The sequence below is a fragment of the Podarcis bocagei genome, assembly GCF_964188305.1.
Source record: "Podarcis bocagei genome assembly, chromosome: 1".
In the NCBI taxonomy this organism is placed as follows: domain Eukaryota; kingdom Metazoa; phylum Chordata; class Lepidosauria; order Squamata; family Lacertidae; genus Podarcis; species Podarcis bocagei.
The window spans coordinates 121,892,184-121,916,214 of record NC_138125.1 but is presented as its reverse complement, the minus strand read 5'-3'; the positions used below and the strand labels follow the sequence as shown (position 1 = coordinate 121,916,214).

At 44.5% G+C, this 24,031-nt stretch overlaps 1 protein-coding gene across 4 annotated transcripts in view; it reads left to right on the top strand.

Annotated features, from left to right (window-relative positions):
* Nucleotides 1-23,610, top strand: part of ERICH2 (glutamate rich 2) — a 29,203-nt gene extending 5,593 nt beyond the window's left edge. For 2 of the 4 annotated variants that reach the window (XM_081183191.1, XM_081183190.1), the window contains 11 exons: nucleotides 2,151-2,187; nucleotides 4,517-4,550; nucleotides 4,799-4,847; nucleotides 6,065-6,101; nucleotides 7,114-7,197; nucleotides 8,631-8,713; nucleotides 14,638-14,730; nucleotides 17,483-17,673; nucleotides 21,748-21,805; nucleotides 23,004-23,075; nucleotides 23,466-23,610. In XM_081183191.1, coding sequence (XP_081039317.1) covers nucleotides 2,151-2,187; nucleotides 4,517-4,550; nucleotides 4,799-4,847; nucleotides 6,065-6,101; nucleotides 7,114-7,197; nucleotides 8,631-8,713; nucleotides 14,638-14,730; nucleotides 17,483-17,673; nucleotides 21,748-21,805; nucleotides 23,004-23,075; nucleotides 23,466-23,590 — 863 coding nt within the window. In that variant the 3' untranslated portion in view covers nucleotides 23,591-23,610. Of the gene's footprint in view, nucleotides 1-2,150; nucleotides 2,188-3,789; nucleotides 4,070-4,516; nucleotides 4,551-4,798; nucleotides 4,848-6,064; nucleotides 6,102-7,113; nucleotides 7,198-8,630; nucleotides 8,714-14,637; nucleotides 14,731-17,482; nucleotides 17,674-21,747; nucleotides 21,806-23,003; nucleotides 23,076-23,465 lie in introns of those variants that run through there. The other 2 variants (XM_081183193.1, XM_081183192.1) reach the window with 2 other exon arrangements.
* Nucleotides 23,611-24,031: the final 421 nt, after the last annotated feature.

The following is a 24,031-nucleotide window of genomic DNA, read 5'->3' as shown; positions in this document are numbered from 1 at the left end:
TATTTCAGAGCTAAGAGTGCAACCTTATACTTGTCCACTTGGAAGTAAGTCCCATTAAGGCTGTGTACACATTACCAGCTTAAAAAGCAGCTGTGTCATTACTTTTCTCAATTCAGATCAAAGCTGGGTTGGAGGAGGGATGTATCAAAACGCAGTATTTCATAAAAAATGACAAGATAGATATGTGGATAACACCATGTGCACACCACTTTCCAAACCAGTGATGGGAGTGCTGTGCATGCAGAGCAAATGGGACTGAGTACACAGCTTTGAGTTAAATGGTGCTTACTTACAGAAGTGCATATAGAACTACAGCAGGCTGCAACTGGATAGCCACTGCCTTGGAAACAAACCTTGTTTAACTCAATGGGCCTTACTTTTGAGTACACATGTAGAGGATTGCATTCTAATAGAAGTTATTGGCATGAATGTGCCCGTTTTTACCTGTGAATTGTGAAATTGCTATTCCTGTTCTGTGGAGAGTTGTGCTACTCAATGAAAACATGTGCACAGCAAATGTTTCATCGTCCTTCTCCTAAATAAGAGCCACACATCCTGTGTTGTGTTTTAAATCACAGAAATTCCCCTGCATCCAAGTCACTTCCATATATTGAAATGTAACGTAGCCAGGGTTTATATACATAGTTTCCCAAATTAGTTTTTAGCCACGGGGTATTGTTAGTCTCATGACACAAACTGTAACAAATAAAAGATTTATACTTCTATGGTAGGCATGGATATATTAGTCAAGCTGTACCAAGGATGGCAAAGTTTAGAAGAGAAGTGGGATAAAAAAATGTGGCTTAATTGTGCATATCCCCCAACCCTAATCAGGAGGCAGACACATGGAAGAACATAAAACACAGAAGCAGGGCTGTCAGGAACCATAATTCCACTTCCTACCCTTGGACATTGATTCTGGGTCAGAGGAACAGGGACATCAGTCATAGGCCTCAGAGAGCACAGAGGTGACTGCAGAAGGTGCAATGGATAGAAGGATTTCTGCCACTTCCCAAAGGAGGAAGAGAGGTGTGGTGATGGTTGGTGACTTTCTGCTCAGGGAGACAGAGATAGTGATGTGTGGACCTGATAGAATGTCCCAGGAGGTGTGATTTCTTCTAGCTCCGGGACATCAAGCCAAAGTTGTTGGGCTTTTTAGGGGGGCGCACTCCATAAATTGCTAAACAAGTAGCAATTACGACAGCGGTAACTCCTTCTTCCATTCGTGTAATCGTGCGCAAATGAAGGACAGAGCAAGAGGGGGATGCTCTTTTCCCCTGCGGAGGAATATGAGCGCACAATCGACTGCTACCAACCAGGGATCAACCTGTTGATTGCGGTCGACCGGTTGGACATCCCTATTCTAGGTGCAAAGATTCAACATGTGACAGAGAGGCTGCCAACTCTCATCGAGCCCACTGACCATTACCCCTTTCTTTTGATCCATGTGGATACAAAATGATACTGACAGACACAGTCTTCAATGTGTTGCAAGGGACTATGAGACTCTGGGTGGGAAGCTGAAAAGATCCTGTGGCACAAGTGGTTATTTCATCATGCCTTCCTGTTGAAGTTCATGGCCCAGGAAAAGAAAGAAAAATACTGGAAGTAAATAACTGACTGCACAGATAGTGTCATTGGGAAAGATTTGGCTTCCTGGACCATGGTCTCCACTTCCACGAAGAAGGACTTCTGGCAAGAGATGGGTTGCACCTGACAGCAGTTGGCAAAAATGTGTTAGGAATCTCACAAAATTTATCAGAAGAGCTTTAAACTGAATCCCGAGTGGGAAGGAAACAATATTTCCCACCTGGTGGGATGAGATACAGGACTGCAATGTAGTAATTGAGGGATATAACTTATTCAAAAGGAATAGACCAAACTGGAAGGGGAGTAGCATTGAATGTAAAGGATGTGTGTACCTGTGAGGAGATCCATGACCTGGAGCATGAGAGTATGGGGAGAGCATTTTGATAAAAACTTGTAGAGGAGGAAAACAATATGTCTCCTAATAATTTTTTTTTAATTAAATGCATCTCAAAAGTTTATCAATTTAATGTTATGCTCTGTCATGCTGAATCTATACATTGAAAACATGCAGATTTGGTTTAAGGAGATCATGCAAAATACACTCAAACTTTTTGTTTTAGATGGATTTGTCCTAGAAACACGTTTGCCTTTGCCAAGGTAAGGAAAGGAAGATGGGTTCTTGCCATTGTTCAGTTTATCCCTCTGAGAATTTGTGATCAGGCCTCAACTTTCCCAGTTTTAGCAAGGTGGTGGCCTTACATGCCTTCAAGGCATATCCTAGGACAGGCTTCCTCAAACTCGGCCCTCCAGATGTTTTTGGCCTACAACTCCCATGATCCCTAGCTAGCAGGACCAGTGGTCAGGGATGATGGGAATTGTAGTCTCAAAACATCTGGAGGGCCTAGTTTGAGGAAGCCTGTCCTAGGATATTTTGGTCTCTTCTTTCCCTGCATTCTTTTATAAGACACTAGCAGCTCTGTCCTCCTGACCATCTCTACAAGTTGAAAATAAGGCCACGTACACATTGCCAGCTTAAATTTAGTCAGGGTTTTGTGTTTGTGTATGCTGTATATTTCAGTTCAGTTCAAATTTACACATCATTGTGAGCATCACTACTCTTTGATTTGTTTCCACTTCATCCCCTGTCCATCCACACCAGTGGGCAGAGATGGGGGAGGGATGTCTTCACCTGATCGACTTCTCCACCCCTCCACCCACCCTCAACTCCTAATCATGAAGCTTTCCTCCCTCTAACCCTGTCCCCCTACAAATCATCCTCATGCAGCCTACTTCCAAGTTAAGTGTGGAAGCTTAAGAAATCAGCCTGATGGTGGAGCCTTGTACACAACTACTCAGAAGTACTCCTCATTTAGTTAAATGAGGCTTACTCTCAAGCAGGGCTAGGAGTACATCTTAAGGTGGCAAACCTAACACCTCCTACCTGAGAGTAAGCCCAACTGAATTCACTAAGTCTGAGCAGGCATGGTTAGGATCATGCTATTAATCTAAAGTGCCAGAAAACTCATTGCGGTCTTTACTACAGGGTAGTACGAAAATACTGTTGAAGTGGGTATCTATTTTTCATGAGTAGGATAAAATAAAACTCTTAAATTAAAATAAAATAGGGAACAGTTCAGGTAAAGAGGATTTGTCAGAGGAAAGAGACTTCTCTAATTCCCCCTCCCCATATTGACATCAGACATGTAGAACCAGCCCCAACTCACAGCCTCAAATGTGCTCACCTGGGTTTCACTACACTTTCAGTATTGCTACCATTCTCAAATTGGAATGAAGCTAGTTTGCAATGAATCGCATGAAAGCACAGTATTTTTACAAGAAACTACAGGATAGCTCTAGATTGTTGCTAATTCCATGTGTACATGGATTCAAAACCTAGTGGAGCAGTGCAGTGGAGATGGTCGTGTCCACAGCCTAAATCCAACTGATCGAATGGAACTTACATATATGGAAGTATTCTTAGGACTACAGCTGAAAGACCGGAGTGCATGTTACATGAAAATACTGTAGCACGCGTACAAACTATTTTAAAAGAAAAGCTGTGAAGGTCAGTTGCCTGTTCTGAACAGGGTCTCATTCCTTCCTGAAGAACCACATACGTAGCTTATGGGTGAGCCAGGATCCATATTTGTCACTAGAGACCCAAACAGCCTCAGTAGCTCAGAGCAGCTTTAGCTGGTGTGCCAATCATAACCGTCCTTGGACAGAGATAGCTTGTCCACAGAGGTCCATACAATGATAACCCCAGGGTTGGATTGTTGCATCATGCTCTGTGTAGACCCATAAAGCTGGTCCACAAACTACAGGCTGGTGCAGAATGCTGTGACGAAGCTGCTATTCAGAGCAACCTACCTGCAGCATGTAACATGGTTGTTTAGGGATTTGCACTGGCTGTCAGTTAGCTACTGGGCAAGTTTAAGGTTTTACTCTTGGTGTATAAAGCCCTTAACAGCCTTGGGCATGTTTACCCAAGAGACTGCCTTTTCCCATTATCATCCTGCCTGAATACTTAGGACATCAAGTAAGGCCATTTTATGGGTGATACATGCCCTAGGAGTTCATTTAGGCAGAGGTGGAAATAGTGAGAACCACAGGAGGGAAGAGATCACATCCTCTTGGGATTCACTATATATATAGGAAAAGGAAAGCTGAGTGTAGTGGATACATATCTTGTACTTTTAAGAAATATGATTTCAGAAAGCTTAATGAACTGTTGGTTGTGATCTCATGGTCAGAAATACTCAAAAAAAAGAGAGCAGAAAACAAATAAGGTAGCATGGTGTTCTGTAGTGTAGCAAAGCTTACTGGACTAGCCTTGGACTAGTCTACAATGCTTTGGTTGTGATTAATTCTTATACTCTATTATGTCAAATATGAGAAGTAGGCTAGGATTCAGGCTGATTTTTAAGCATCATATCATCTTGAATAATCTCCTTATATATGCAACTCGTTTTATTGTCTTATATAGGCATAGTGGCTTAGGAAGGACTGATGTAATGAAGGTAAAAGTTTTTATTTCAAATTTGATATATGTTTATCTTTAAATGTAATTGATATATTGGTATTTAATGGTTTCTTGGTGTTTTGGTTTTAATCAGTTGATTGTACTGATCAAGAGTCATATCTGTGTTTCAGTGTTTTATTGCAACTTACGGGAATTCTCACTAGTCAGAGAAATCACGGTGAAGAATTTTAGGCAAAATTACATGGCAGGTCTTGTGGTTGGTTCTTACTTTTGTCTTTATTGCAGGAACAGAAGAACAGACAAAATGGAAGGTTGCACGTGTTTGGTCCAAAAGGTAAATCTGCTGAGCTTTTCAAAACTGCACTGATTTTTAATCACTGCTTTCAAACCGCACTGCTTGGGGGGGGGGGCGTTCTTAGAATTCTGGATGCAGGTACAAAAGTGCTAGTAATTTAGAAAATCATAATTAAAACCAGGGACAAAACTAGGCTTTATTTGTATGTCAAAACAAATTGCCAGTTAAAGAATAGAAAGCATTCTTCTGTAAGCATTAGTAAATTATTTGGTTGATTTATCTAATTTCATTAATCCAGCAGAATCCCCAATGCTGCTTACATAAAATAATGCCTTGGAGAACTTTGTGGCTGTTTCTACTCTTTCTGGTACATGGCTTTGCTCTAGAATAGGATCCTTACTTTCTTCTCTCTGCCCTCCTGCTCCAGTTTGCAGCACTTTTTAAGGTCTGTGAGCATCAGAGACACAGAAGCCAGCACAGAAACTGGGTCACATATGAGCAATGGTGGTTGGAGCATCAGTTGCTTCCTGACCTGTGTGCCACTTCTGTTGCCTGATCTGTGTACACAGCTAGATACTATGTTAGTCGTGTGAACACCGTTCTCACATACATTTTGTAAGTAAATAACCATGTGGGGCTGCAATAGAATCAGGCAGGTGGGGAGAAAGAGCTATGTTCCTCCCCCCACCCAAAAAACCCCTTTCCCCTAAAATGCCTCCCTCCTTACGTAGTCACCCATGTTGCTTAGCATCCCAATTCTGTTCAGGGGGCCGGGTGCTGCTGCTTTTTTACATTTTTTTAATGCCTTCACACTAATTATATTCATTCAATTAAGATCACATCTAATTTGGCCCTTATTCCTTTCCCCCAAATAAATATTAAGTCTAACATACTCATTCCAACTGTTGTATGTTGGTCAGCCCCAGCAGTAACTGGAAGCCTTAGCCAATAGTCTTTTAATCAGAATTGGGCTAATGAGCAAAAATTGAGGGTTTTCCATGTGATTTTTTTTTAAAAAAAAAAATTTGAGGAAAATTTGCCTTACAGTGGGGGGAACAGGCTAGAACAAAAACCACTTACTCAAAGAGATGTTGTAAATTGTTACCGTAATTGATGTTAAGAAAAAATTGATAAACTATATTACATTTATTGCTTAGTTAAAATTTAAAATTATTGTTCTATATATTTTTGGAGGGGAAGGGAAAATCTGAATGTGTATCAGTTGAACCAAATATTTCAATTTATTTTGTTTTTAGAAGAAGTAGTCCTTGAGCCCGTTCAAACAATTCCACGGTAAGATCTTTATTGTGCAGCTTGTATATGATCTGCCTTCTTAACCAGTCAGAGAAAGATAGTGCAATTATTTGTCATAGATTACACAATCCTTTGCATGTTTACTCACTTATGTCAGTGGGGCTTACTCCAAAGTAAGTATACATGGGATTGCAGCCTCTCTTATATTTAAAGAACTAGAAACACATATATTTCTACTTTAACCTTTTGATTGCCAACATGGATGTATATATCAATAGATAAGTACTATCATTACTCTCAGTGTGGTGTACTCTTACAGCCAGTGTGGTGTAGTGGTTAAGAGCGGTAGTCTCGTAATCTGGTGAACCGGGTTTGCTTCCCCGCTCCTCCACATGCAGCTGCTGGGTGACCTTGGGCCAGTCACACTTCTTTGAAGTCTCTCAGCCCCACTCACCTCACAGAGTGTTTGTTGTGGGGGAGGAAGGGAAAGGAGAATGTTAGCCGCTTTGAGACTCCTTCGGGTAGTGATAAAGCGGGATATCAAATCCAAACTCTTCTTCTTCTTCACTTAAGTTAGGCTTTCTTTCCAAATAAGTATACTTCTGATTGCGACCCAAATATCCCAAATATCAAATATTAAGAGGGTATTCCAGATGATGCAGTCCACTACTGATTATTGTTGGCTAGCTGAATCAAATTCTTTCAGTTTGAGTTTAAATCAGCTGAGGTTCTGTAATAACATATCCTTGCTCTATAGTGCTGCATGTTTTAAAATAAGTTTTTAGAAGAAGTTGTATTGATTGCTCCCCAGCTTGAATCATTTATTTTATGCACATACTCTTATTTGACTTGCTCCTAATTCAAAATCAGCCCTTGATCTTGGCTTCTCAAAATGTACTTGAATACAAGAAAAGAATAAATAAATAAAAGGCTGCAGCAGTTGGTTAGAATCTGCATTTTAGTGGAATTATTATTCTGCAGTTGATGTCAAAAACTTTTTTGTGATGGTTCTTTTCCTTCCTTCCTTTATTATTTTTTTGAACCAAGGCAGCATGGGATGTGGAAATGAATCTATAAGCAGACCTTACACTCCATCAAAGCAGATCTTGTTACGTGCAGCTAAATCCGTAGAAAAGTAAGTCTCACTTCATTTGCGTTCTTAATTAATTTCATTATGAGAAGAAATTGCTGACAAGCTTTTTCAAACAAGCAACCACTGTCCTATTGTAGATCCCAACAAGTTCTTGAGCCATGTGTGGAAGAAAGTGTGGCTCGGTCTGTGTTATTTTGCTCATCATGGGGTGCCGCCTAAACACACACACATATGGTAAATTATTCCCGCTCCAGCTGTGACATTTAGAAGCACAGAGCTCAGTTGCCATGCTGAGGGCCTTTGCACCTTGATCGCCTGTAGCAGTGGCGTAGCGTGGGTTGTCAGCACCCAGGGCAAGGCAAGTAATTTGCGCCCCCTAACCCGTGGATTTGCGCCCCCTAACCCTAACCCCCAGATGTTGCGCCCGGTGCGGCCGGCCCCCCCTGCACCCCCCACGCTACGCCACTGGCCTGTAGCTATTGGTGGTGTACATTGATGGTGTGTTCTGCATGGGATGGGCTTCCAAATGTTATAGGCAGGAATCTCTTTATCACAATATTTTTGGAGGTCTCTCCATGGCAAATGTAACACGTGCAGCAGCCTGCAGTCAGCCACTGGGAAATACGAAATTTGTTCTTGTCACTCAAGATTAATTGGCAGCAGATGAGCAAAAGATAAAGTTGAAAGAGAATATTGGGAAGGCAGGCTAAGTTGAAAAGTCATAACAAAGAGGTTATGCCATTTATCCAGGAGCTCCATATGGCTGGGTGGCGCTGTAAAGGTTTGCTTGCCATCAAACTGTCTCGGTTGTTTTTTCTGAATCGTTTAGGATTGTTTCAGCGTAGAAGAGAATGAGGCGGTCTCTAGCATTTGTGGAACTCCATGTAACTTGAGCTTGTTCTCTGCACAGGGAATCATTTGCATGCTTGCACTGGCATAAGAATCAGGCAGCTCAGTACCAAATTAGATATGATGTTAAATTCATTTTTGTATCTAAAGCGCACACTTTTGAAAATGCAAATTACTGCTGCGGGAGTTGATAGTTATAAGAGACCAGTGCAGGCAAGGAGAAGGAGCTTAACCCTTGCCTCACCACTGTAGTCCCTATTTATTTCAAAAAGCATCCTTCTGGAGCTGCTATTTGCATTAAGAGGAAATGCAAATAGCTTCAAAAGGGTGGTTTTTCTATCTCAAGATTGCAACAGGAGGGAAGTCCCTCCCCTACTTCCTGTGATTCCAGTAATTATCAGCCCGCCTAATAGCTATTATTTGCATTTTAAAAACATGGATATTAAGTGCAAATGATGCCTTTAACATCAAGTCTAATTTTGTTTTCAGATAACTATTTTTACTGGATACCACTCCAGCTGTATTGAACCTGGCATATACCTGAAAGCATATTATCTCTGTAGTCTCAAAAATGTATGATTTCTTTTTTTTTTTGTCTCCCCTTGGATAACACTCACAATATTTAGGGGGAATACTTTAAAAAGAATTGCAAGAAATAAAAATCCAAAGATGAGTGTAAGATTGCCTGACCGCATAGAAGAAGAGACAGGTGAGATTTATGTTGCATATGTTTATATATATATATATATATATATATATATATATATATATATATGCTTTCGTAGATTTTCACGGGTACAGGAATGTAGGTTTTGGTGTCTTCGGGTGTCTTCCCGTGTAAGAGTTGGGGTGTCTAGGCGACGTTTCGACGAGGTCTCACTCGTCATCTTCAGGCTGGTGCTTTCGGCTTCTTGTTACTAGAACAGAGCAGGATCTCAGTGTTTGAGTTCCTATAAATACTGTTGAGGGGGTGTGGTTGGAGGCTATACACCACACCCCCTCAACAGTATTTATAGGAACTCAAACACTGAGATCCTGCTCTGTTCTAGTAACAAGAAGCCGAAAGCACCAGCCTGAAGATGACGAGTGAGACCTCGTCGAAACGTCGCCTAGACACCCCAACTCTTACACGGGAAGACACCCGAAGACACCAAAACCTACATATATATATATATATATATATATATATATATATATATATATATATATATATGCTTTCGTAGATTTTCACGGGTACAGGAATGCAGGTTTTGGTGTTTTCGGGTATCTTCCCGTGTAAGAGTTGGGGTGTCTAGGCGACGTTTCGACGAGGTCTCACTCGTCATCTTCAGGCTGGTGCTTTCGGCTTCTTGTTACTAGAACAGAGCAGGATCTCAGTGTTTGAGTTCCTATAAATACTGTTGAGGGGGTGTGGTGTATAGCCTCCAACGTTCTGGGCAGAGAGGAAGTTCCCAGGTTATTGTGCCTTTTCTTCTTTTGTTCATTAATTACTTGAGGGATATCTTGAGTGATTTCTTGAGTGATATTCTGAGTACCACTTAGGAGGGTCATTAGGTGTGGATTAGTTGCTAAAGCTTTCGTGTCTTGACCTCTTGAGCTTGTGAAGAGTTTTTTTGAGTTTTTCTGAGAAGAGTTTTTCTGAGAAGATGGCTGTACTGCACTTAGTTGTGCTCTGGCTTGGCTTCGTGTATAGGGGCGAGCTGTGGTTTTGTGCCCTGTGCCAGCCAGATCTGTGTAGGGATTGCAGGGGGGTGCAGCATCCGGAGGTGCCACTATGGTTTGGCTACTGGATGGTATCTGTAATTTATCTGTGGAGAGGGTCTGGGTTTGGGTCTGGTGTGGTTGATTGGAGATGGCGTTCTGTGTGCCTCTGGTTCTGGTGTCGGTTTTTGTGGGGAGGGCTAATTTCCAGATGTCTGGCAGGCGGGACGTGTCGTCACGCTTGTTCATGTTGTGAGGGTGTTTCTCTATCTCGATGGCTTCCATGATTATTCTCTTGTGGTGATGTTCCATGTTAAAGAGCAATTTGGAATCTGCAAAATTAATTTCGTGTCCTGTTTCTTTCATGTGTTGGTAAAGAGAGGAAGTTTTTTCTTCTTTTTTGACGGCATTCTTGTGTTCTGCGATACGTGCATTTATTCGTCTGTTTGTTTGTCCAATGTACGTGGCTGGGCAGACTTTGCAGGGTATTTCATAGACCCCTTGGTTTTCTAACTGGATTTTATCTTTTGGGTTTCTGAGGATATTGGCTATTTTTTGGTTGGTGCAAAAGGCTGTTTTGATATTGTGTTTATGGAGGATTTTGCTAATTTTATCTGTGGTGCCCTTGATATAAGGAAGGAGGGCCATGCCATTGTTTTCTTCTGTGTCTTGGTTTTTGGGGGGTGTTTCTTTTTGGATTAGCTTATTCCTTATATCAAGGGCACCACAGATAAAATTAGCAAAATCCTCCATAAACACAATATCAAAACAGCCTTTTGCACCAACCAAAAAATAGCCAATATCCTCAGAAACCCAAAAGATAAAATCCAGTTAGAAAACCAAGGGGTCTATGAAATACCCTGCAAAGTCTGCCCAGCCACGTACATTGGACAAACAAACAGACGAATAAATGCACGTATCGCAGAACACAAGAATGCCGTCAAAAAAGAAGAAAAAACTTCCTCTCTTTACCAACACATGAAAGAAACAGGACACGAAATTAATTTTGCAGATTCCAAATTGCTCTTTAACATGGAACATCACCACAAGAGAATAATCATGGAAGCCATCGAGATAGAGAAACACCCTCACAACATGAACAAGCGTGACGACACGTCCCGCCTGCCAGACATCTGGAAATTAGCCCTCCCCACAAAAACCGACACCAGAACCAGAGGCACACAGAACGCCATCTCCAATCAACCACACCAGACCCAAACCCAGACCCTCTCCACAGATAAATTACAGATACCATCCAGTAGCCAAACCATAGTGGCACCTCCGGATGCTGCACCCCCCTGCAATCCCTACACAGATCTGGCTGGCACAGGGCACAAAACCACAGCTCGCCCCTATACACGAAGCCAAGCCAGAGCACAACTAAGTGCAGTACAGCCATCTTCTCAGAAAAACTCTTCTCAGAAAAACTCAAAAAAACTCTTCACAAGCTCAAGAGGTCAAGACACGAAAGCTTTAGCAACTAATCCACACCTAATGACCCTCCTAAGTGGTACTCAGAATATCACTCAAGAAATCACTCAAGATATCCCTCAAGTAATTAATGAACAAAAGAAGAAAAGGCACAATAACCTGGGAACTTCCTCTCTGCCCAGAACGTTGGAGGCTATACACCACACCCCCTCAACAGTATTTATAGGAACTCAAACACTGAGATCCTGCTCTGTTCTAGTAACAAGAAGCCGAAAGCACCAGCCTGAAGATGACGAGTGAGACCTCGTCGAAACGTCGCCTAGACACCCCAACTCTTACACGGGAAGATACCCGAAAACACCAAAACCTGCATATATATATATATATATGTATGTATATAGAACCTATGCAGTTCTGTGTTACTAGACTGCAAACTAGGAGAGTAGAGTTCAAATTATCCCTCAGCCATGTGCAGACCAGATCCAAGCACTGTTTGAGAATACTGATTTTCTAGATCCATTTCAGTTGGGGGTTAGGCCCAGTTTTGCCATCGAAACTGCTTTGGTCATGATGACTTCTTTCAGAAGAGAGACAAAGGAAATGTGTCCTTGTAAATTCTCCTCGACCTCTCAGTGGCTTTCAATGTCATCAGCCATGGTATTCCTCAGTAATGCAACAATAATGCATCAGTGGTAGAGTTAGACTGGGCTGTCCATAAATCACTCTGCCTTATTAGTTGTTCTGTGATGCCTCCCTAATGTCATCACATTACTACCATCTGGAAGGGCAGTCTTGCACTGTAATGGAGCTAAAGTGGGACGAGAAACAGCAACCCAGGAAAAATTGTGTTAGGTAAAGTTGCAGGGTTTCAGCGGGAAGTTACAGGAGGTGCACAGATTAGAAACAAAAGCAGCATACCACCAGGTAGCCTTTGCAGGTGCAAACAGTATTAAAAGACAAATAGTGTATAAAGGTAAAGGGACCCCTGACCATTAGGTCCAGTCGTGGCTGACTCCGGGGTTGCGGCGCTCATCTCGCTTTATTGGCCGAGGGAGCTTCCGGGTCATGTGGCCAGCATGACTAAGCCGCTTCTGGCGAACCAGAGCAGCGCGCGGAAACGCCGTTTACCTTCCCGTTTGCCTATTTATCTACTTGCACTTTGACGTGCTTTCGAACTGCTAGGTTGGCAGGAGCAGGGACCGAGCAACGGGAGCTCACCCTGTCGCGGGGATTCGAACCGCCAACCTTCTGATCGGCAAGTCCTAGGCTCTGTGGTTTAACCCACAGCGCCACCCGCATCCCTCAAATAGTGTATAATTGCCCTAAAACCACCATAAGCACAAATCATAATGAGTGCACCATAGAAAAGATATCTAGAAGGGCCCCAAGTCAAACCATTGGCTCATCTAGGGCAGTGATTTGTAGCTTCTTCCCATGGTTTGTCAGGAGTCTTTCCCACCTTTCCTGGATTCGCTTAGTATCAAGCCTGGGATTTTCAGCATGCAGAGCATGTGCTTTATCACTGAGCTATGACCCCTTCACACTTGAAAGTACCTTTGCTGAACATGATTCATCTTGATAAAGTGGAATCTACGTGAGCAACAAGCATTCTGTATGCTTTCTGCATCAAGAGGGAATCCTCGCCAACTGTCTTTTCTTTGGCATCATTTATTTTGTAGTTCCATTTATTTTGTGTTCTCTCTACCTGCATTGATAGGCCATATCCCAGTGGCAGTGATGCTCCCAAGAAGCATTTTAAAGCGTGTCGGTGTCCTAATAATCTCTGCAGAGAGTGAGAGAGCACTATTCCTACATTGGCTCCCAGTACGTTTCCGAGCACAATTCAAAGTGTTGGTGCTGACCTTTAAAGCCCTAAACGGCCTCGGTCCAGTATATCTGAAGGAGCGTCTCCTCCCCCATCGTTCTGCCCGGACACTGAAGTCCAGTGCCGAGGGCCTTCTGGCGGTTCCCTCACTGCGAGAAGCCAAGTTACAGGGAACCAGGAAGAGGGCCTTCTCGGTAGTGGCACCCGCCCTGTGGAACGCCCTCCCACCAGATGTCAAAGAGATAAACAACTACCTGACATTCAGAAGACATCTGAAGTTTTTAATATGTGACATTTTAGTGTATTTTTCATCTTTGTTGGAAGCCGCCCAGAGTGGCTGGGGAAACCCAGCCAGATGGGCGGGGTACAAATAATAAATTATTATTATTATTATTATTATTATTATTATTATTATTATTATTATTATTATTATTATTATTATATTCTATATACCCTGGCCTTTACTGAACCTCTGTGCACATCAGAGCAGGAGTAGGATGCGGGTGGCGCTGTGGTCTAAACCACTGAGCCTCTTGGGCTTGCCGTTCGGAAGGTTGGCGGATTGAATCCCCACAACAGGGTGAGCTCCCGTTGCTCTGTCCCAGCTCCTGCCAACCTAACGGTTCGAAAGCGCACCAGTGCAAGTAGGTACCGCTGTGGCGGGAAGGTAAATGGTGTTTCCATGTGCTCTGGCTTCTGTCACGGTGTCCTATTGTGCCAGAACCGTTTTAGTCCTGCTGGCAACATGACCTGGAATCTGTCTGTGGACAAATGTCATCTCTCTCGGCCTGAAAAGTGAGATGAACACCGCAACCCCATAGTCGCCTTTGACTGGACTTAACCATCCAGGGGTCCTTTACCTTTCCTTTCCTTTCCTTTCCTTTCCTTTCCTTTCCTTTCCTTTCCTTTCGCTTACTTCATAAGTTAGTTTTCATACCTGCTAAAGTATTCAATGATTAATTTGCTTTGAGACACCCATATTACAATATCTAGTATGAATTATTCTATATTTTTATAGATTAAATTTTTTACAGACTATAATAGGCTAATTGCCTATAGATTGTAGCATGCAGTTCAACAAGTGCTTCAATAATTATTTATTTATTTATTTATTTATTTATTTATTTATTTATTATTTATACCCCACCCATCTGGCTGGGTTTCCCCAGCCACTCTGGGCAGCTTCCAACAAAATATTAAAATACAATAGTCTTGTCAAACATTAAAAGCTTCCCTAAACAGGGCTGCCTTCAGATGTCTTCTAAAAGTCTGGTAGTTGTTTGTCTCTTGGACATCTGGTGGGAGGGCGTTCCACAGGGCGGGTGCCACTACCGAGAAGGCCCTCTTCCTGGTTCCCTGTAACTTCGCTTCTCGCAGTGAGGGAACCGCCAGAAAGTCCTTGGCGCTGGACCTCAATGAAGGAAGATGAGGACTGTATGGACATTGTAGTTTCTGAGTTGAATTCAATATGAGCTGACATCGTGCACTTTTTTCTTGGCAAGGAAAACTACATTTCTGTTACTATATGCTAGCTTCATTAGACTATCAAACATGTTGTTGAAATATGAAATAGTATGGATTTCTCTACCCTAAAGACATAAATTTGAGGGGGGAAATATTGTTGCTGTTGAATTGCGGTGCATTTTATCTCTTACTTCTGCTTTCTCTTCTCCCAGAAATTCATAATGATCAACAATTAGAAACTGATTTACAGAGGCTGAATCATGAAACTAAGATAACTGAGGTGAAGACAGAATTGGAAGTCAATGGTTGGTTCAAACAAAATATATTTCATTTATTAATCTCTTTCAGCTTCTTTGGCTATAAAATATGTCTAGATTTAGTTAAGCATAATATCAAAAAGGTATTTTCTTGATTGATAGATGCCATTAATTTGTGTGTTTCATCTTAATTCGAACCTCATGGATATAGTGTAAGCTTCAGTGAAAGGTACTACCACTAAGGAATACTTTTAACCTTGTCTTTATTGGTGCTGATCTCCTTACTAAAGTATGCTTTAGCCCAAAATGTAGTCTTGTTATATTGTTGTTTGTTTGTTTTTCATAAAATTTATACACTGCTGGACCATTAAAAAAAACTTCAAGCAGTTTACAAAAGGTGAAACAGCAAAATCAAGAAAAATCCACAACCGTACTTTAAAACATACAAAAGTTAAAATACTAAAGTAGATAAAATTTACTTCCTGAACATCTGGGTAGGCTTGTCTACACAAGAATGTTTTTATTAATGACGCACACTTCACCCCAAAGTCCCATGGTGGGTTACAGCGTTAAAAACCCAATATTAAAAGCAGTTTAAACAACTTACAATCACAAAAATAAGGTGGGTCCTAAAAATATACACCTCAGGTGTCAAAAGTCAGGATAAAGAGATGGATCTCCAGCATTTGCCAGAAGCTGTTCAGTGAAGGTGTCAGATGCACAACTCAGGGGCCGCCACAGAGAATGCCCTCTCCCGGGCTGTCACCCTCCCCACAAGCCTCTGGGGGCTGAGGAACTCCCAAGAAGGCACCCTCTGCGGATCTCAGTGCTCAGTATGGTCTGTAGGAAAGATCCCCCCCCCCCAGATATTATGGTATGGGGGGAGAGATTCTGGTCTGCCCATAGCAACATTGCTATTTTTGGAGCTGTTCTTGTAGCATCACAGCTAGATAAATCAATATAGAGGCATTGCTCACCTCAACTTTCATAGTTCTGGTTATTGTTGTTATTAATTACAGACATAAACAAAGGGAAGCTTAATACATGTTACAAAGAGCTTTATCTTAAAAGAAGCAGTGAGCCAGTGTGGTGCAGTGGTTAAGAGTGGTAGACTCGTAATCTGGTGAACCGGGTTCGCTTCCCCGCTCCTCCACATGCAGCTGCTGGGTGACCTTGGGCAAGTCACACTTCTCTGAAGTCTCTCAGCCCCCTTCACCTCACAGAGTGTTTGTTGTGGGGGAGGAAGGGAAAGGAGAATGTTAGCCACTTTGAGACTCCTTCGGGTAGTGATAAAGCGAGATATCAAATCCAAACTCTTCTTCTTTTGAGTATGTGAGAAAGGAAGCAGATTGCCTTCTCTAAGATGGTGTCTGCCACTTCTGGGGATACATGAATTGGGCCACCATCACAGTTTCACTGTACCTTTATTTCTTCTATTATTATTATTATCATTATCAATAGCTGACAGGTAAACTGTTGCAAGTGGTGTGTTTTTCCTTCCTTTAAGGAAATTCTCTTTTAAGGTGCAGTTGCTCAACGCATATAGCCCTTTTTGCTGCCTTCGATTACATCTTTGTGAGCTAACTCTCATGTCATAAATTGTATGTGATGTCGTGGCTCATCAACCCTACTAAATAAAAGTCCAGGCTCATGTGGATTTTTAAATTTGGGAGTGTCATGTGAGGACTGACTAGGCTGGCAGAGGTGTAGCAAAGCAATGGAACCAAAGATACTTGGTATGTGAATTTCATGATCAAGACAGGAGGAAGAGATAGCAGTACAGATTTGGCAGAGCTGTCAAGAAAAGAGGAAAGTTGTTTGTTTGTTTGTTTGTTTGTTTGTTTGTTTGTTTGTTTGTTTGATTGATTGATTGATTGATTGATTGATTGATTGATTTATATGCCACACTATACCCAGAGGGCTCAAGGCAGTTGTATAGAGATTATGTGGATTATGTCACTACTAGGCATCTAAAAAGGATTAATGGGGTACACATCCTGGATTGAATTCAAATGGTGTTATGTATGAAAGTTATTTTGTCTGTTCTGAATCTACTGCCATTTAATGTTGATAAGATGACAAAATACGGGTGAGGGGGTGGAGGAGGAAAAAATATATTTATATACTCTTTCCACACAATGATATATTTATAAACCTCTATCATATTCTCCTCAGCTGTTGGTTTCTAAGCCAAATAACCCCAAACACACTAGTTTTTCCTCGTAGTGGTTTCAACTCCTTAATTATTGTGGTTGTCCTACTGAAAGCAGGTGTGGAGCAGTGGGTAGATTGCTGCAACTGAGCTGAAGAAGCATGGATTCAAATTCAAGCATGAAGTGTAGGGCTCTTGTGGAGATAAAGTAGCACAACCTCTTGGTGCCTCTTTGGAGAAAGGACAAAATAAAAATATGATAAAATAAATCAGTGGGATCTAAAAATGCATGGATTTGACTAGATCGTACCCTGGGGGTTTCATTGTCTGTTCACATTCTCTTTATTCTATTAATCATATCTATGTTGAAATATTATTTAACACAGGATACAGAGAAATAGTAGTCATTTAGAAAGTAGCCTTATGGCTCCTTAAAGACTAACATCTCATAAATGTGATGCTAAACCATGAATACTTACGCTAGAATGAGTTAGTTAGTCACTAAGGTGTCTCAAAACCCTCTGGTTTTTTCCCTGCTGCATGGCTAGCCCCTGAAAATTTTGGAAAAGGTAATCTAATTGGTCACAGTTTTGCTTACAGAAATGTTTATTAATGCCTCTTCATCTATAATACAATTTTTTTGTGTAGATGAAAAGATGAAAAATTCCGCAGTTGTTGAAAAGCTACCCAACGGTGAGGTCAGTACTGAGAAGCAAAGGGAAGGTATAGCTAAAGAAAATGCCGACAAGAAGCCACCAGAGAGTTCAGAGGATGAAAATAATGAACAAAGTGACTGTGAGGTTGAAAAGAGAATTGCACCGCTACAGTTAATGGGAGAGGTAATCCTCCCCCCCCCCCCCAATTAAGTAAACAGATGTTCTGGCAAAACTAGCCTTTCCTACAGGAGCAGTAAAGTTTTGAATACTTCTCCGTGTGATAAACATTGACCAAAATATTATTTAAAATCTAGATAATTGTAAAAGAGGTTAGATGCATACAAGACTGATTCTTAACAGAGCATAATAAGCATGACTACAATTAATACCGTATTTTTCGCCCTATAAGACGCACTTTTTCCCCTCCAAAAATGAAGGGGAAATGTGGGTGCGTCTTATGGGGCGAATGCAGGCTTTCGCTGAAGCCTGGAGAGCGAGAGCGGTAGGTGCGCACCGACCCCTCTCGCTCTCCAGGCTTCGCGGACCTCTCCTCAAGCAGCGGGAACGTTCCCACTGCTTGGGGAGAGTTGCCGGCATCCCGAAGCCTGCAAGCGCTGATCCCAGCACGTGCAGGCTTCGCGGATCTCTCCTCAAGCAGCGGGAACGTTCCCACTGCTTGGGGAGAGTTGCAGGCATCCCGAAGCCTGCGCGCGCTGATCCCAGCACGTGCAGGCTTCGCGGATCTCTCCCCAAGCAGCGGGAACGTTCCCACTGCTTGGGGAGAGTTGCCGGCATCCCGAAGCCTGCGCGCGCTGATCCCAGCACGTGCAGGCTTCGCGGATCTCTCCCCAAGCAGCGGGAACGTTCCCACTGCTTGGGGAGAGTTGCAGGCATCCCGAAGCCTGCAAGCGCTGATCCCAGCACGTGCAGGCTTCGCGGATCTCTCCCCAAGCAGCGGGAACGTTCCCACTGCTTGGGGAGAGTTGCAGGCATCCCGAAGCCTGCGCGCGCTGATCCCAGCACGTGCAGGCTTCGCGGATCTCTCCCCAAGCAGCGGGAACGTTCCCACTGCTTGGGGAGAGTTGCAGGCATCCCGAAGCCTGCGCGCGCTGATCCCAGCACGCGCAGGCTTCGCGGATCTCTCCCCAAGCAGCGGGAACGTTCCCACTGCTTGGGGAGAGTTGCAGGCATCCCGAAGCCTGCAAGCGCTGATCCCAGCACGTGCAGGCTTCGCGGATCTCTCCCCAAGCAGCGGGAACGTTCCCGCTGCTTGGGGAGAGTTGCCGGCATCCCGAAGCCTGCAAGCGCTGATCCCAGCACGCGCAGGCTTCGCGGATCTCTCCCCAAGCAGCGGGAACGTTCCCACTGCTTGGGGAGAGTTGCAGGCATCCCGAAGCCTGCAAGCGCTGATCCCAGCACGTGCAGGCTTCGCGGATCTCTCCCCAAGCAGCGGGAACGTTCCCACTGCTTGGGGAGAGTTGCAGGCATCCCGAAGCCTGCAAGCGCTGATCCCAGCACGTGCAGGCTTCGCGGATCTCTCCCCAAGCAGCGGGAACGTTCCCACTGCTTGGGGAGAGTTGCAGGCATCCCGAAGCCTGCGCGCGCTGATCCCAGCACGCGCAGGCTTCGCGGATCTCTCCCCAAGCAGCGGGAACGTTCCCACTGCTTGGGGAGAGTTGCCGGCATCCCGAAGCCTGCAAGCGCTGATCCCAGCACGCGCAGGCTTCGCGGATCTCTCCCCAAGCAGCGGGAACGTTCCCACTGCTTGGGGAGAGTTGCAGGCATCCCGAAGCCTGCAAGCGCTGATCCCAGCACGCGCAGGCTTCGCGGATCTCTCCCCAAGCAGCGGGAACGTTCCCACTGCTTGGGGAGAGTTGCCGGCATCCCGAAGCCTGCGCGCGCTGATCCCAGCACGTGCAGGCTTCGCGGATCTCTCCCCAAGCAGCGGGAACGTTCCCACTGCTTGGGGAGAGTTGCAGGCATCCCGAAGCCTGCAAGCGCTGATCCCAGCACGTGCAGGCTTCGCGGATCTCTCCCCAAGCAGCGGGAACGTTCCCACTGCTTGGGGAGAGTTGCAGGCATCCCGAAGCCTGCAAGCGCTGATCCCAGCACGTGCAGGCTTCGCGGATCTCTCCCCAAGCAGCGGGAACGTTCCCACTGCTTGGGGAGAGTTGCAGGCATCCCGAAGCCTGCAAGCGCTGATCCCAGCACGTGCAGGCTTCGCGGATCTCTCCCCAAGCAGCGGGAACGTTCCCACTGCTTGGGGAGAGTTGCAGGCATCCCGAAGCCTGCGCGCGCTGATCCCAGCACGCGCAGGCTTCGCGAATCTCTCCCCAAGCAGCGGGAACGTTCCCGCTGCTTGGGGAGAGTTGCCGGCATCCCGAAGCCTGCAAGCGCTGATCCCAGCACGCGCAGGCTTCGCGGATCTCTCCCCAAGCAGCGGGAACGTTCCCACTGCTTGGGGAGAGTTGCAGGCATCCCGAAGCCTGCAAGCGCTGATCCCAGCACGTGCAGGCTTCGCGGATCTATCCCCAAGCAGCGGGAACGTTCCCACTGCTTGGGGAGAGTTGCAGGCATCCCGAAGCCTGCCCGCGCTGATCCCAGCACGTGCAGGCTTCGCGGATCTCTCCCCAAGCAGCGGGAACGTTCCCACTGCTTGGGGAGAGTTGCAGGCATCCCGAAGCCTGCGCGCGCTGATCCCAGCACGCGCAGGCTTCGCGGATCTCTCCCCAAGCAGCGGGAACGTTCCCACTGCTTGGGGAGAGTTGCCGGCATCCCGAAGCCTGCAAGCGCTGATCCCAGCACGCGCAGGCTTCGCGGATCTCTCCCCAAGCAGCGGGAACGTTCCCACTGCTTGGGGAGAGTTGCAGGCATCCCGAAGCCTGCAAGCGCTGATCCCAGCACGTGCAGGCTTCGCGGATCTCTCCCCAAGCAGCGGGAACGTTCCCACTGCTTGGGGAGAGTTGCAGGCATCCCGAAGCCTGCCCGCGCTGATCCCAGCACGTGCAGGCTTCGCGGATCTCTCCCCAAGCAGCGGGAACGTTCCCACTGCTTGGGGAGAGTTGCAGGCATCCCGAAGCCTGCAAGCGCTGATCCCAGCACGTGCAGGCTTCGCGGATCTCTCCTCAAGCAGCGGGAACCACCGCTGGGCTCCCACGGCTTGCAGAGAGCTGCCTGTTTGGGGGCTGGGGTCGGGGGAAGCTCAGGCTGCCCCAGCCCCGCGCCTGGGGGGGAAATAATTTTTTCCCTTTATTTCCCCCCAAAAAAACTAGGTGCGTCTTATGGGCCGGAGCGTCTTATGGGGCGCAAAATACGGTACATCTAAAATGGGGAGGTTTTGGTTAAATAAAAGGGAATAAGAAATGAGAGTCGTACCTTGGAAGTCGAATGCCTTGCGAATCGAACGTTTTGGCTCCCAAACACCGCAAACCCGGAAGTGCGTCTTTGGAACCCGAACATTTGCCGCAGGTTCCACAGCTTCCGATTGGCTGCAGGGAGCTTCCTCGGCTTCCGAATGTTTTGGAAGTCGAACAGACTTCTGGAGCGGATTCCATTTGACTTCTGAGGTATGACTGTACTTACCACTCTAGATAAGTAGCCTCTGGAAGAAAACAGCTTAGAACATAAGACACTCTTCCTTCCCAGTGCTACATTGATGCATGTAGATCAGGGGTCAGCAACCTTTTTCAGCCGACGGCTGGTCCACCGTGCCTCAGACCATGTGGTGGGCCGGACTATATTTTTGGGGGGAAACGAACGAATTCCTATGCCCCACAAATAACCCAGAGATGCATTTTAAATAAAAGCACACATTCTACTCATGTAAAAATACCAGGCAGGCCCCACAAATAACCCAGAGGTGCATTTTAAATCAAAGGACACATTCTACTCATGTAAAAACACGCTGATTCCCGGACTGTCCGCCGGCCGGATTTAGAAGGCGATTGGGCTGCATCCGGCCCCCGGGCCTTAGGTTCCCTACCCCTGATATAGATCATCTGCAATATGCACAGTCTGTGCGATGCTTTAGGTCACTGCAGATGAGTTGGTAATGACATACAATGCGTGGAGGAATGGATCTACTTGACAAAATGTCGTGCATCATGTGTCCTCAGTGTGAAAAAGTTGTCATGCTGAAGCTTTTTCAAACTGGACTTTGCATCGCAGGATCAACACCCTTGAGTTGACTTGAGTGCAGGTTGAGTCATATTGGCTCATATTTGTATTAATTTGCATACTTTTAAATTTTCTTTATAGTTTCTGAAGGCAATAATGGAGCAGAAATACAGCCTTGCGAAAAAGCTTTGTCAGATGAGTAAGTTCTGCAAAGGGGTTTTGTTTTTTCCTGACTTGCATTGTTTCTCCAAATCTGTTTCCTAAGTTGTGACATTCCATCTAGTACAGGGGTGGGGAACCTTCTCCAACTGGAAGCCCATTTTGACAGTCACAGTCAAGAACTCCATAGTGCTGTTCATAAGCCCTGGCAGATGCCTTGCTTGGCAAGGAACAACCACGAACACACTTTAAGGCATAATTGTTCACTTGCGGCCTCATGATGTTGGATGAGGAGCAGGTGAGTGCGGTATGGAGAGATGGCCTCGCGGGCCAAATTGGGACCCATTCCAGGCCTCATTAAGCCCACCAGCCGACAGTACATTATTCTGTTGATATATTTTGGACTGGTGTTTATGTAGGAGCAAGTTCTGAAATTGCCACACTGCTCAAGGACTTGCAGTCTCCTGGATTCTTTCTGGAATGGTTTGAAATAGAAAGATCAAGAACCTGTGGCTATGATACTCTCTCTATAAATATGATTGTCTTTCTGCATCCACAGGAATTCTTTTTTTTGGGGGGGGGAGTCTCAAAGTAAACACTCCAGATAAATAAACACACATAACAAGAATGTTTGGACTGAGCGTGTAAGAAGTTTAAATACTGAATAAGCATGATGAATGAAAAGTGAAAGGCACAGAGGAGAATTTGTTCCTTCTGTTTTCCTGTTTCAACCACTTCCTGTATAAATTAACAGAATGGTAACTTGCCAAACTAGATAATAGCATGAGGTACATTAATCTCATTTATATATAAAAAAGTTAATAGCAGCACGGGGGCTCTGATGAAGATTATGACCATTCCACATGGGGAAGTGGTTTTTAAACCCCCCTCCTCTTCACCACAGACTTGATGAAAATTGCCACCCACAAACTGTTTTCCCTCTCCTGTGCCACAGGAGAGGAAAGAGTTAACCCCCACTTTGCATGTCATATTCGTGATTCTGGAAAAGAGCGAAATGCTTTTGTATATTTCATGTTATCATCTGGTTTGCCTTGATGAAACATACTGGCAAGTAATTTCTAGGGTGCTTCCAGATCAGAGTTTGTTGTTGAATCGGAGGTACTTTTATGAGAAATATATTTGCACTTCTATGAAGTAGGACGAGCTATTATTATAGAGTCCTATTTTCTATTTCATCCTATAGATATCAATAATGTCTTCTCCTTATCAAATTCCAGTTCTGATATATGAACCAGAAAACCCTGAGGCCCTGCAGTTTCTTCCACTTATTGAGAAAAAACTGGTATTGGGTAAGTGCTAAAACTGTAAATACTGAATACTATTATACAATTGAGAATTATATTATGTTTGTTGAGCGTTTTTACAGATTAGTGTAGATCCAGCCAAGGAATCTGTCCCTGTGCTCCTTTTGGCACTATTGAAAGAAGTCATTCCAAGAGGTCCCTGTCCGTTGCTTCTTCCCTTAAGATATAAACACTTCCTGGATTCAGGGGAAGCAGCACCACTAGCAAGTAACATGGGAAGCATGCAGAAGGGCTGTGGCTGATGCCTGTCCCCAAAAGAGAAGGGAGGAAGGAAGATGGGAGCCCATGATGCAAGCCAGGAAATGCACAGATTACTCCCTGGAAAAGGAGTTGCAAGAGTGACTTACCTTTGTATCGTTTATATTTCCATGTTAGAAAGTGAACGTGCTGCTAAAGAAGATGAGGAAACCAGTGAAGAGAGCAGTGAAGAGGATAGCAATACAGATAAAAGCGACACTGAAAGTGAAGCCAGTTCTGGAGATTCTGATAAAGATGCTTAGAAATTTGAAGAGACCACGAACGAGTGTGTTCTTAATCATCTTTTCTTTGAAATGCACATATTAAAATGAGCTGGAATAGTTAAAAGAATCCTACCCCCCAAATTATTTTCATGCTTAACCTTGCTGTCAGTGCTCCCCTGTTTCCATCAAGCGGTTATTGTTACTGTCAATAGGCAACTCCTGAAAGTTTTGTCGCTGATGAGCAATTTGTGAGATGAAAAGCTCCAGGGACTAACATAAAAAGTGTTCTGTTCTGTTGATTCTAGTAGCCTAAGCTTCAGGGCTAGCTGTTCACACCTCTTCCTGGCACAAGACTAGCACAGTGTGTTGGCATACAGGACCGGAGGTTTATTGGTGTTGAAAGTAATGTGCACCTCACTTTTCAAAACCTTGAAACCAAAAAAGTATTTGCTTACGTCAGCAGTGTTTTTCAAGCTTGCA